The sequence below is a fragment of the Anomalospiza imberbis genome, chromosome 10 (assembly GCF_031753505.1).
Source record: "Anomalospiza imberbis isolate Cuckoo-Finch-1a 21T00152 chromosome 10, ASM3175350v1, whole genome shotgun sequence".
NCBI classification, from domain to species: domain Eukaryota; kingdom Metazoa; phylum Chordata; class Aves; order Passeriformes; family Viduidae; genus Anomalospiza; species Anomalospiza imberbis.
The window spans coordinates 942,822-956,383 of NC_089690.1; the positions used below are offsets into that span (position 1 = coordinate 942,822).

The following is a 13,562-nucleotide window of genomic DNA, read 5'->3' on the forward strand; positions in this document are numbered from 1 at the left end:
TATTTTTTTTTTAATTTGTTTATTTATTTAAAGGCTGATGTGTAATGTGTATTTGGCTTCAGCTGCACTACAGAAACCCTGCCCTGCTCCATTAGCCAAATGTCATTGTCACACAAAGAACTGTCCCCATCTGGATTAACTTCTAAAATTAAGAGTATAAGAGATTATGTGATAAAACACTGCTGCAATAATCTGTCCTAACCTCCTGCAAGCACCATACAATTTTTCTAAATTAATTCCAATTAAAGCAAGTTTTTTCACTTCCCACAATGGAGATCTTCTCATTTGCTTCCTTGCAAGGCACTTTTGCTAGGCCTCAGTCACACCTCCCAAATTGCAGCCTGGCTATGAGACAGAAACCCAGGTCCAAAGCTTAAGGGATTAACCCAGTGTCTGGCGCTGGTCCTCCATGGAAAGATGCTTTTTGTTTAGAAAATCCACTGTTCTCTCCCAAGTGATACCACAGCCACTCTCCTGTGTTAGAGCCTGAGTGGAACAGTCAAACTCCAATGTGGCTCGTGAGCCAGAAGGGAGACCAGAGCTCAGCTGCCACCTCCAGCCAAGAGCCACCCTGTGAAATGAAGGATCTTCCCTCCTTGCATCCCCGGCCAAGACAGATGTGTGCAGTCACTAAGTGCTGCTGGATTCAGCACCAATCTATTTGGATAGATTTTTTTTTCAGAACACGTGTAGCCAAGTGCTTAAAAATCTATTTTAATGATGTTTTCAAGAATAATAATACTCTGCATTACAAAAGAAAGGTAAAAGGTACATCTTTGACATATCAGAAAAACTTACAGCAAAGGCAAGGAGTATCTTCCAACCAAAATAAAGCTATGTTGTTCCCTACAGGGAAGCTTTAAGTGTCTGAGATTCCTTCACCCAATTCACTTTCAGCCTTCATAGAAAAAGGTCAACAGTCAAAATAGTCACTCTACCATGTCAGTTTAAAAATTCCACTGACTGTCAACAATTTAGCAATAAAATTACAAATATACAGAAAATGGATCTACTGTACCCAAGCTACTCACACAACCAACAGCAAGAATACATACAAAATAAGCAGAAATTAGGTGTTTTCATTCATAAAAGCAGAATTACTCCCACATTCCACTCTGTCTCAAATCAACACAGTAAACAAAAAGGAAGACAACTGTTGTCATACTTTGTAGAGAGGGCAGAAGACAAATCTACACAGGACGCACAAATCTGGACTAACCCTAATTCTACAAACCATTTGCTGCAGAATCACAGTTCATACATGAAAACATGTAAAATTTATTGTAACAATTCTGAACAAGTGATGCTAATGAAGGGTCGCTGCCTGCTGGGCAGAACAAGCCCCAGCCCAGCATTCCAGACCCCACAGTGCTTTGGAGAATCCTCACAAAAGGCCAAAAGTGATCGCCAGAAGTGTTTTTCCAAGCAGGAGGGCAAGACACAAGGAAACCAGTATTGCCTTCAGTGCAACGTCAGGCTTTGGAGCATGGCAGACACAGAACGCTACAAGTGCACACAGGCTCCGTCAGCGCCCCTAAGGATGGACGCTGGCTCCTACTTCCCTCAGCTCTGACAGGAAGGGGCGCGTTAAATCACCACTGACTCATGGGCATGAAACTGCGTTTTGAAATGCCCCAAGCGCTCCAAGCTGCGTTTTGAAATGCCCTCAGAGCTCCAAGCTGCGTTTTGAAATGCCCTCAGAGCTCCAAGCTGCGTTTTGAAATGCCCCAAGCAGCGTTTTGAAATGCCTCAAGCAGCGTTTTGAAATGCCCCCAGCAGCATTTTGAAATGCCCCAAGCGCTCCAAGCTGCATTTTGAAATGCCCCAAGCTCTCCAAGCTGTGTTTTGAAATGCCCCCAGCAGTGTTTTGAAATGCCCCAAGCGCTCCAAGCTGCGTTTTGAAATGCCCTCAGAGCTCCAAGCTGCATTTTGAAATGCCCCAAGCAGCATTTTGAAATGCCCTAAGGGCTCCAAGCAGCGTTTTGAAATGCCCCAAGCTGCGTTTTGAAATGCCCTCAGCGCTCCAAGCAGCGTTTTGAAATGCCCTCAGTGCTCCAAGCTGCATTTTGAAATGCCCCAAGCAGCGTTTTGAAATGCCCCAAGCGCTCCGAGCAGCGTTTTGAAATGCCCTCAGCGCTCCAAGCTGCATTTTGAAATGCCCCAAGCAGCGTTTTGCAATGCCCTCAGTGCTCCAAGCAGCGTTTTGAAATGCCCCAAGCGCTCCAAGCAGCGTTTTGAAGTGCCCTCAGCGCTCCAAGCTGCATTTTGAAATGCCCCAAGCGCTCCAAGCAGCGTTTTGAAATGCCCTCAGCGCTCCAAGCAGCGTTTTGAAATGCCCCAAGCGCTCCAAGCAGCGTTTTGAAGTGCCCTCAGCGCTCCAAGCTGCATTTTGCAATGCCCCAAGCGCTCCAAGCAGCGTTTTGAAATGCCCCAAGCGCTCCAAGCAGCGTTTTGAAGTGCCCTCAGCGCTCCAAGCAGCGTTTTGAAATGCCCCAAGCGCTCCGAGCAGCGTTTTGAAATGCCCCAAGCGCTCCGAGCAGCTCCTCGCGGCCCGTCCCCGCAGCGCAGCAGCCCGTGCGCCGCGCACGGCCTACAGCCTGAGCAGGAAATAGATCTCGGGCTGCTCCTGGGCGCCGGGCGGCAGCGGCAGCTCCCCGCAGCCGTGCTGCAGGGCGGAGCAGGCTCCCTCGGGCACGCCGCGGCGCTCCCCGGGGCAGCCGTGCAGGTAGCGGCCGATGTAGGAGCCGGTGGAGTGCCGGTTGGCGGCGTGCGGCGGCCCCGCGGCCTTGCTCCGCAGCACCACGGCGGGCACGGCGCTGCCGCCGCACGGCCTGTGCCTGCCCGCCGCCTCCTGCCGCTCCCGGGCGCGGCTGGCGATGTTCCGCACCCGGCTCTGGCTGCGGGACGACAGCTTCCTCACCAGGGCCCGCGGGCAGTCCTCGTCCGGCTGCCTGGGGCACAGGGGCTCCCGGCTGTCCTCCTGCTCCGGGGACAGCAGCCTCCGCAGCTGCTCCGTCAGCGCGTCCGTGGAGTGCGGCCTCACGCCCTGCATGGCAGCCACCTTCCTGTCCCTCAGGCCCGAGGAGATGAAGCTCCTGCTGATGTACTGGTACTTACTCTCAAAGTTGCAGGAAATGTCCTCCGAGGTCAGGTCTCCCAGACTCTTGGACTTGCAGGGGCTGCTCTGCTGGATGGCCGGGTGTGGGGAAAACGGCAGAGCCCCCGGGAGCAGGGGGCAGGCCGGGCTGGCCTGGGCGGCGCGCACTGCAGCCTTGTGCTTCTCCGAGGGCTGCTGCCACAAAACCCCGGCGTTCTCACAGGCAGGGAAAGCGAGCCGGCTCCCCGCAGCCCTGAAGTTCTCGGAGCAGAGCCAGGCGGCGGCACAGGGCGCAGCGGTGGAGCCGCTGCCAGAGGTCCTGTCACCACCGTGCCCGGGGTCCTGCTTCTGCCTCAGGCTCACAGGAGAAGCCAGCTGGCTCATGTCCTCCCGTCTGTACTCACAGGTGGTTACCAGGAGGTCCTGGCAGTCCCCGTCCACCTCCAGCAGGCTGCTGCTCTCCGAGTGCTCCCCAGGGGCAGGGGGTCCCAGCGCCTCCTCAAAGATGAGGCTGTTGGAACCAAAAGAACTGGCAGACTCGGGGGCTTCCCAGCTTGGTCCAGATTTTGTAGCACAATTCCTTTTGGGATTTGCATTTAGCAAAGAGAGGGATGAAGAACAAGAGCCAGGCAAGTTACTTTCTAGATTATTTAATCTTTTCTTGCAAACTACTGCCCTGTGGCTCTTACATTCAGAATCTGGAGATGCCTTGTGGATAATTGCGTATGTGGAATACTCTGCATCCTCCAGGCTGGAGAACGTGGCTGTGTCCGGAGTGGAGAATAAAGAGGATTTGTTGGATTTTGTGGGAGTGAAGTTGTGCCTACAGGGGCTGCTCAGGTCTGCAGCAAACGCGTGTGGGACTGCAGCCCCCACCCTGGGGGTCTGGCTGCTGCTGCTGTGGGGGCTGGAAACAGGGGGAAGGGGAGTTTGGTCATCTGTGCCATCGACCTGCCCGATGAGAGTGGACAGAGTGCTGTCCAGCTCGCTCTCAGTCGAGAGAGAGACTTCATCAATGAGGTGAGAAATGTCACTGTCCTGCAGGGCCACCGTGGAGTGACAGTCAGGGCCTTCAGAGCACACGGCAGAAGAAAGGGAAAGAGGTGCTGCAGTGCTTTTCTTCATGTCACATTTGTGATTCTCCACCTCTGTGTTCTGAGAAAGAGAAGTCCCCATGAGACTGATCTTCCCTTCCTTAGATCCTTTTGTGTCATCTTCCTTTTTACCGTCTGCACAGTTTTTGTGGTGCAATTTTTCTGTGGGAAGTTCAGAGTCAGAGTCGTGCATTAGGGGGACAGTTCCATCAGAAAGATTATTCTCCTGGTAATCCACAAGGTGATTTGCTCGAGCTACACCATTTGCAAAAACCAAATGTTCAGGTTGCTCCTGTGGAGGTGGTACTAAACAGTCAGCTGTAGAATCCCACTGGTCATTCTCCTTCTTGAACTGAGATGCTACATGTGAAGCATTTGACTTTTGCTCCGAACGTGGAAAACCCAATTCTTTCAAGCTTGTTTCCTTCTCATTTGTATTGTCATCGCTGTTGGCTAAATTAAATGAGAAACATATTAGTGGCATACAAGATTCTGCTCTGTCTACCAACAGCTATTTTGTCCTTAGACAGACAAATGGAGAACGCAAAACTAGGTACAGTTGTGACAGAACTTAGTCATGGGGTTGTGCAGGTTTAGTACAAATTATCTGAGTGACATGAATAAATGGAAGAATACAACTGCAGGCACTTCATTGAAATTTCCTTGGAATGTCTATTACATCAAGCAGGTGATGTAATATCTGTTGTAAGTAATGTTAATGAGGTACCACATCATAGCTTGCACGTGGCATTACCTTCAGCTGTGTTCCTAGTCACATTTGTACTATAAAGAAGCGTGGCAATAAAGACAGAACAAAACAGCTCTGTTAAAAGACACAACACTTGAAAACAGGATGCATGCTTCAAGCTGAGTCAAAAGCATCAAGTAGATGGACTCCAGTCTGGTTTATACATGTGGTTACTGCAAAGTGTTACACTACAAGGATTTCGCTTGGATCTTCTACCAGCAAGCAGCATTCACAAGGGCAAGGGTTTGAATTCCTCAAAAAACACATATTGGATGTTTTCTCCACAAATCCTCTTGTCTTTCTATGCCAGATCTGAGCTCTGTGACTCACTCCTTTGGAGATTTAATGAAGCAGGGACTATAGAAGTAAACTTGGTGTAACAGATTCTGGTTTTAACACTTGCTAGAAATCAGGTACTCTTGGAAGAAGCAAGGGGAGCCCTGACCATTCACAAAAAGTAATTTTGGAAGCATCTTACCAGATGTGTTTTCCTCTCCCTTGGCCTCCTGGGCAGTGTCCTCTGCTGGGCTGGGCAGCTCTACCATGAGGAATCTGTCCACGGGCATGGACGCAGGACGTGCCTGCAAGCTGCGGTTCGGCCGCCGGACCACGCCTTCCTTGTCCTTCAGGTCTGTTGGCTCAGAGGCACTGTCCTTAATCTCAGCAGCCTCCAGGAAGCCCATCTTGCTCTTCTTCCTGCCTTTGGCCGGGGCGCTGGCCGTGCGCCGCAGGATGCGCTCGCCAATGGAGCGTTTGCGCACATGGTGCCCGCTGGCCTCGGCGGTGCCCACCTTGGGCGCCTTGGAGAACAGCCCTCGGAGCCCCATCAGCTGCTTGCTCTGCAGGGACAGCAACACCACAGCCTGGCCTGAGCTCACGCTCGCTCACAAGGCAAAGAGCTGCTCTCACAGTGCTTATGAGTGATGACGACAAAGTTCAAAACGCAGCAAAGCAAAAACTCACACCAAGCCACTCACAGCTACTCTGAGCAAGGAGCTCCCAGCACAGGTCTCCATGGATGCATGCATGCCTGCCTTTCTCCTCATTAGGATGGCAGCCTGCCACAGTTGCCAGAGAGCTTTGCTCAGTCTCCTAATGGGACCTGACAAGGCTCTAGGAAGTGCTCGGCAGTGACAGGCTGCACATTAACGTGGAGTTTTCTATGCATGGGTTTCATCAAAGCAATATTCAGATGTTTCAGAGCCTGCATGGAGAATGGTTCCAGTTTGGCAGTTGCACATCATGCGATTGGGAACCACTGGAAAGTCTGTGCCCAGCAAGTGCAAAGTGCATGCTCATGAGCTCTACCTTTGTGGCTCCTAGAAAGTGCATTATTGTGTAACTGGGATTGAGGATTAAAGGGCTCCACTGAAAGGCAAAAAGAAATGCAAATCCATTTGGCTAATGTTTTCAAGACTGCCACACAAGCAAATAAGGTAACAGTACATCAGCTGTAAACAGAACCACTCTACGGCAAACCATTTAAAGCTATTTCTTAGTGTAATATGTGTCCCCCAGGAACTGAGCAGATCTCCTCACTCACAGATGCAAACTCAGTCTGTGAGAAACAGCAGTGCAGCCCTTGATTCATTCTGAGCAGCATCAGGGGAACAGACCCAGGGACAGAGATGGAATCCCAGTGGGTGTCCCCTCCTGCTCCTCTTGCCTCCCCTCTGGAGTTACACTGCTGGTTTTCTTGAGCATATTTGTTCTTACAAGGGCAGCAGGCAAACAGGGCCCTGCAAATCGTCCCCAAGGGATGTGATCTCACAGATATGCCCAGATGTGCACATACCAATACATGTGATCCCATCCCATGATCCAGGATCATGGGAGAAGAAAGGAAGTGGAGCTGGGAGAGGATCTGGACGAGAGCAAACCTCAGCCCTGGGTCCTTCTCTCTGCTGTTCTCTCTGTTACCCGGAGCTTTCTGTGGGTGCTGCACAACTTTGGGTTCATGTTTGTCATGACATTCTCTGCACCCTCTCAGAAGGCACAAAGGCTGAGGGCTGAGTGTCCTCTGCAACCTCAAACCTCATAAAGGTCAGGGATTTCTGTTTATCTTCGTTTCTTAAACCACTGCTAAGGTGCCATTTTACTTTAGCATTCTGCTGAACATGGCCTTAATTTCTTTGTGCTGCTTATCTCCAGATGGAAACAGCTAAGGAAGGGCAATTGAAAACACAGAAAAATCACCGTGCTTTCACTTTCACTTTAAAGACACTAAAATTAGCAAACTTGCAGAAAAACAAAATCTATGCACTAAAATTAAATTAGGTTAATTTAAATTAATTAAATTAACTGCTAAAAACAGTTTGTCAAATATGTTCTGGTGCAGCTACAGTTCTCAAGATTTACTTCCAAAATAAGATTAGTTTAGCACATGGAAGAAATGTATCTCCTGTACCTAGACAAGATAATTGTTAGGTGCTAACAGTAACATCTGCAAGTATGTGCACAGCAAGAGTGGAGTCATGGTATGGTGAAGTTTCCTTGCTGATCTCCTGCAAGGAAACCCCACACACACTCTGAGCCTCCTGGGCACTCCAACACAAATCCTGGGAGGTTCTGGGGTACATTTAAATCCATTTTTATCAGAAGGAAGATGTAAATTTCCAGCTGTACCTACCTTTCCATAGGTCTCATTAATGATTATATGAACAAATATGGAAGCTTCTGTCAGTCCTTCTAAATACACGTGGCGATAGCCTGGGGAAACAGAAGCAGAAATGTTCCCACACAAACCTCCAAGAATCAGCGGTTTGTATTTTATGCCCAGCTAGCAATGACTGTCTATGAAAGTCATGTATACACAGGAAGCCACCTGGTGCCTTTAGTAAACTTCTCTGGTGCCCCCACAGGTTTTCCAAGCCACACTATAAATTGCATCCAAGTTCTAAAAAAACACACCAGCAGTAATCTCCAAAAGCACAGACAACCAAACTCCTTTGAGGAATGGTGCATAAAGCACCCTAAGAGAACAGGTGATTTGTCCAAGCTTCACATGAAGTCACAAAGATTTATAAAATCTATCATCTCATGCTGGTAACATTCTCCTTGAGTTTGAGGGTGGATTTGCACGCCTGGGAGAACAGAGGGACTCACCAGGCACGAGGCTGCTGAAGGCCACAGTTCTCTGCCCCACAAAGTCTCTCCCGATGGGATCGTGGTCCCAGACAAGGAACCGCACCAGGGCGATTTCGGGCATGTGGATGGTGAAGGTGAGGGTCTCCTCCCACACAGGATTGAACCCTGCACGACAAACAGGACACACTTTGGGAATCAAGTCCATAGCGAGTGCTTGCCTCAGTTCCAGGAGGCACAGGACACAAGCAGCAATGACAATTCCATCATGTCAGTCGTTAGATGTGGCAGATCTGCCTCTAGAATTGCTTCAGAAACAAAATGGGTCTGCCTGGGAGCTGGCAGGATACCCAGGCAAGCCCTGAGATAGATACAGACAGATTTGAACTTGTGCATAAAGGAGATTAAAGAACAATTCAGTTAAAATACAATGTGGGGAACAACTCCTGCCCTTCACCTCTAACTTGTTTATCTCCACACCAGAAATTCTGTCTGGGAAGCAGAAATAATTTGTTAAAATGCAATAAATTGATTTCATCAGATAAGATGCTTTGCAATTTAGAAAGCAATAACAGATGCTGATTCATTTATATTTATTTAATATTTTACTCTAAGAAGAAGAAATCACTTAGATTATCTTACCATTGTCATCCACCACTCTGGTCTGATCTTTACAGCAGTCAACAGGTAACCCAATAATCTCCACCTCAACAAATGGATCTATTATCTGTTTTTCAAAAACACAATATTTTAAAAGCAAGCCAGTCACTCAAATGAAGATGAATTTTTTTTTTTTTAAATTAATGGAGAGAGCTGATTTAAATTCATATGAGAATTCAATCGCCTTTGATTGACATGAATTTTCAAGCAGCACTATCATGGGAATTGGCTCCATGAAGTCCATGTTGATTTATGGTTTGCATCAAGAGCTATGGATAGCTGTGATTAATTTTCATAGAAGTCACCCTTTAAAATGGGTGAAAAACAAATCACTTCTTAAACATCATGAGTAGGATACAGGCTGGGGGAAGTGTAGTATGTAGTGACCAAAAGCTTGGCAATATCTGAAATTTACTGGTGTATTTGAATGAGGAGAAGGTTTGAGTCACACACTGCCATGTCCCTGCAGGAGCTCCCCTGGGACCAGAGCATCTCACCTCTCCTCGGTCCCCCAGCACTGAGTCAGGAGGCTTGGGGAGCTGCTGCCCACTGATGATCTTCAGAATAAGCTGCTTCTTAGGACTGGCAGGAAGGGGATCAGCAGAGTAGGGGTTGAATGTGCCTGAAAGATGGCAAGAATGAGAGTGAAAGGAAAAAGATACACATAACAAATAGCACCCCCAAATAGCAAAGACACACACACTGACAGACAAATTCAGTCAGAAATTAAAAACTGTGAGTATGGAGCAGCTGTTTAGTAATTTTAAAATTCTCCTTCTCTTTCTTACAACATTTTCTGAGTGGAGAAGCTCTTGGTTATGTGATTCCAAGGCAGAACTGGACCATGCCCTGGATACTTGCTCCTGGGCCACTGCAGAGCTTGTTCTACTTTCCTGCAGTTGGGCATCCTAGGACCCCTTTTTCTTCTTTTGAATTCATGTTTACAAGGCAAATACCTCAAAATATACATATATACATATATATATATATATATATATATATAATCACAGTAAGAGATTGCACACTGGTGCAAGTCTAAGAGCTATGAGAGCATGGAAATATGAAAGATTCTAGATTTGTTTGCACTTTCCTTTCTTGTGCCTTCTCTGTGAAGGACACTTTGTGAACGGCCTGGCAGCCACAGTGATAACTACACTGGAACCTTACCTTTGCACATCTGCTGAGGTTTGAGGACATAACCACAGTTGCCATTTACCCTGAATTTTGCTTCATTTAACTGCATCACACGTCCCTCAGACTGGTAGTTTAGAGCCACTGAAAGAGAGAAGTCGGGTGCCATTAATAAAGATAATATTACTAGGCACATACACACCGAAAGGGAAGGAAGTCTTTCATGCAGCTCCTACCTAACTGGCAGCCCACATTCCAGTAAGGAACAGGGTTGAAGTTGCTGGAGTCGATCCGGTAGGCTGAGGGATAGACCCTGGTCAGCTGCCTCTGGTTGTAAAGCATGAACTGCTCAGCCTTCTGCTGCACTGCCTGGTGGGCTCTGGTCTCACTGAATGACAGCACGTTCCCTGTGGAGCCTGTGTGCCACGGTACAACCAACAGACAGGTGACAAACAACCCCAGGGCACAGGGCCTGAGCCCAGACCTCATTAGCTGGGTATTAACCAAGGGCAATGTCAGATTTAGTCCGGTGTTCCAGGATAGATTGTCTTGTCTTACACAAATCATGCACCCCGGGTAACTGAAGGGCAGCAGCTCCCCCTTCCAGGAGGGTCTGCAGACTTGAAAGGAGAGCCAAGTGAGAGCTCCAGCTAAAGAGCCCAAGCTCGAGAGCTCCTGCTGGGGCCCTTCCTCCTGCCGACCCCCAGCTCTGCGGAGCCTGCAGCAAAATCCTCGGCTGGCAGCAGGGGCACAGGAGTCACTGCCAGGGAGGGAGGGAGTGCCCTGCTGGGCTCTGGCTTTGCCCTCGTGCCACCCTCACAGCAGCACTCAGCCCCCTCCTTCCACAGGTGACAGGGGACGTGCCAGCCCTGTGCCACCTCCCACGGGTGACAGGGGATGTGCCAGCCCTGTGCCACCCTCACAGCAGCACTCAGCCCCCTCCTTCCACGGGCGACAGGGGACGTGCCAGCCCTGTGCCACCTCCCACGGGTGACAGGGGACGTGCCAGCCCTGTGCCACCTCCCACGGGTGACAGGGGACGTGCCAGCCCTGTGCCACCTCCCACGGGTGACAGGGGACGTGCCAGCCCTGTGCCACCTCCCACGGGTGACAGGGGACGTGCCAGCCCTGTGCCACCTCCCACGGGTGACAGGGGACGTGCCAGCCCTGTGCCACTTCCCACGGGTGACAGGGGACGTGCCAGCCCCGTGCCAGCCCCGTACCATCATCCACGATGTCCTGGGCTGCCACGGAGTTGGTGTACACCACCAGGTCAGACAGGGCCCGGCACAGCTTCACTGTCTTCCTGCGGCGGGCAAGCCTGCTGGGTCAAAGCAAACAAAAAGGGGCACTTGCAGGATTGAAGGTGTGTTTCAATCCCCCTTTCTGTTCTTTTCAACAACAAGGAAATGAAGAATTGTGAGCAGGGAGCCCTGTGAGACAAACTTCCTTGGAGAGGGTTCTGGGGTGACTGCTCCTCTCTACCTCCACAGCCCATCCACACAAACAAAATTTTTCATTTAAAACACAATGAAATGGCTGCACCATGGCTGTTCTAGACAAAACCAAGGAGCATTTCAGTGGGAGCAGACACATTCTCAGTGGCACTTTCTTGATTGCTTTTTTTTCCATTCTCAGATGCAATAAAGTTGCCTGGGCCGTGATGCACCTTCTTTAACCTGCCCAGTTTGCTCTGTTTGCAGCGGGTGAGACAGGGCCTGGCATCTTTCCCTGGGCAGTGGCACTGTCACACCGCTCTGCAGTTCATTGCTGCTTGCAGCCTGCGACAGGTGACACAGCCCAAACACGGGGCTCACAGCAAACCCAGCTGACAGACGCGTGGCAGACACATCACAGGGGACACACAGACACAGGGCACCTGCCCCAGGCACAGCCTCACACCCGATGGCAGGAACAGCCCTGCCCTTACCTGAGGGGCTCCAGCTCACCTGTGGGGCTGCCCCGGCTCCTTGCCCGGCGGCTGCTGCTGGCCATCCTCATCATCCGAGGCACTGTGGCCTTTGGCTGCTGCCTTGGCAGCTCTCTGTGGGGAAAGAGCCGGGCAGGGTCACTCACCGGGGGCTCCCCCGTTACTCTGCTGGGGCTGGGCAGGAGGCTGAGCTGGGCTGTGCAGCTCCAGGGACACAAGTGACCCCTGGGGCTGGGCCAGCATGTTCCCTGCTGTGGAGAAGGAAAGGCAGCACTGCGCCCCAAGGCAGGGATTGCAGCTGTGGCCATGAGCAGCTCGGCCCCAGGGGTTATTTCTGTGTGCTGCCCAACCTCTGGGGTTATTTCTGTGTGCTACCAGACCTCAGGGGTTATTTCTGTGTGCTGCCCAGCCCCAGGGGTTATTTCTGTGTGCTGCCCAACCCCAGGGGTTATTTCTGTGTGCTGCCCAGCCCCAGGGGTTATTTCTGTGTGCTGCCCAGCCCCAGGGGTTATTTCTGTGTGCTACCAGACTTCAGGGGTTATTTCTGTGTGCTGCCAGCCCCAGGGGTTATTTCTGTGTGCTGCCCAGCCCCAGGGGTTATTTCTGTGTGCTACCAGACCTCAGGGGTTATTTCTGTGTGCTGCCAGCCCCAGGGGTTATTTCTGCCATGGGTCTGTCCAGCACAGGCCACTCTGTGCTCTGCACCTGCCCTGCTCCCTCCCAACACCAGACAACACTGCTCCCCTGGCTCCAGGGCACTGCTCCTGCTGAAATCCCAGTGGATTGTGTCATATTTAACAAACAGCAACACACAGCAGGGTCTAAATATACAGAGCACTGCTTCTGCCCACCTGTGCCTCCCCCCAGTTTAGAAAATTAAACATATTCATTAGTGAAGGTGTGAACAGAGTCTGGGCAAAATGTTCAAACATCATCTTCCTGCTCCATTTTGAGCCACATACAAATATTTAAGTTATTCTAAATTATTACACTATAAAGAAAACAGCTATGATAAAAAAGACTAAAACCTCAAAATCCCCTTTTTTCATAAGCACCTATGATTTAACAGTTTCCATTTTCAACATTACATCTTACGTAAGGCTAAACACAGCTTCAAGTGAGAGTTATTTAATTCCCTTCTCATCAAGAGGTAATTAATATAATTGAGAGCTCCTTATCCTTTTGCATCCGGCTCACTGAGCACAGATTTCTTTCCTCCTCTTGTCATACACCCTTATTGGACATAATTCAGTTTGCTGTGTTTGGTGCTGACATGAAGTTGGCTATATTGGAAATCACTTGCATGGTTCACTTTGAAGCCTGAAGGCCTGCACTGAGCATGTTCCATGCAGTTAACTTTCAGGAATTGCCAGCTTTAGTGTCTTTGTACCTCTCCGGTAGTTTTTGAGAGTTTATTCATTTGGCACAAGAGCTGGCTGAAAATGTCATGTGTCAATATTGTTGGGTGGATGATTCTGCATCTGCAAAAATATCAATAGCAACCAGTGTTCCCTGGCATCCCTTCAGCTGGAAAGGCATCAGGGGGCAGTTACAGGATGTCTCTGTTGCCTCAGTCTACAATACAATCACCATTAAAAAAAAAAAAAAATCTATAAATGCCCTTATTTTTTTAACCAGGGATGAAATGAATGAGATTTCCAACCTGCTCCATGCATTCGGATAACTAGCTGCAGTAATTAAATTATTGACAGACCTTCCAGCCCTCAGCAGAACCAGCAGATTCCAGTGGCTGACGTTTGCCTGTGACATGCCATTCCCAGCGTTTGTGTGGCCAGCAAAAAGCTCAGGGTGCCATGG

At 49.7% G+C, this 13,562-nt stretch overlaps 2 protein-coding genes across 2 annotated transcripts in view; both read right to left on the reverse strand.

The window, feature by feature from the left end:
- Positions 1-2,560: 2,560 nt before the first annotated feature.
- Positions 2,561-4,968, reverse strand: LOC137479666 (1-phosphatidylinositol 4,5-bisphosphate phosphodiesterase eta-1-like). The gene is made up of 2 exons (XM_068200135.1): positions 4,946-4,968; positions 2,561-4,644 (listed from the first exon to the last, which is right to left on the reverse strand). Exon 2 carries the CDS (start codon positions 4,382-4,384, stop codon positions 2,591-2,593), a length of 1,794 nt encoding a protein of 597 aa, XP_068056236.1. The 5' UTR covers positions 4,385-4,644; positions 4,946-4,968; the 3' UTR covers positions 2,561-2,590.
- A 198-nt stretch (positions 4,969-5,166) lies between these two features.
- The window catches only part of LOC137479667 (1-phosphatidylinositol 4,5-bisphosphate phosphodiesterase eta-1-like), a 42,898-nt gene continuing 34,502 nt past the window's right edge, over positions 5,167-13,562 (reverse strand). Inside the window, exons 13-22 of the mRNA XM_068200136.1 lie at positions 11,764-11,854; positions 11,038-11,135; positions 10,051-10,230; positions 9,851-9,958; positions 9,181-9,305; positions 8,666-8,750; positions 8,045-8,191; positions 7,569-7,648; positions 6,248-6,307; positions 5,167-5,778 (exon numbers count right to left, since the gene is read on the reverse strand). Of these exons, the coding sequence (XP_068056237.1) occupies positions 5,332-5,778; positions 6,248-6,307; positions 7,569-7,648; positions 8,045-8,191; positions 8,666-8,750; positions 9,181-9,305; positions 9,851-9,958; positions 10,051-10,230; positions 11,038-11,135; positions 11,764-11,854 (1,421 nt within the window). The 3' untranslated portion in view covers positions 5,167-5,331. The remainder of the gene's footprint in view (positions 5,779-6,247; positions 6,308-7,568; positions 7,649-8,044; positions 8,192-8,665; positions 8,751-9,180; positions 9,306-9,850; positions 9,959-10,050; positions 10,231-11,037; positions 11,136-11,763; positions 11,855-13,562) is intronic.

Coding starts and splice junctions, on each gene's coding strand:
- LOC137479666 (XM_068200135.1), bottom strand. CDS start 4,384: ATGCACGACTCTGACTCTGAACTTCCCACAGAAAAATTGCACCACAAA.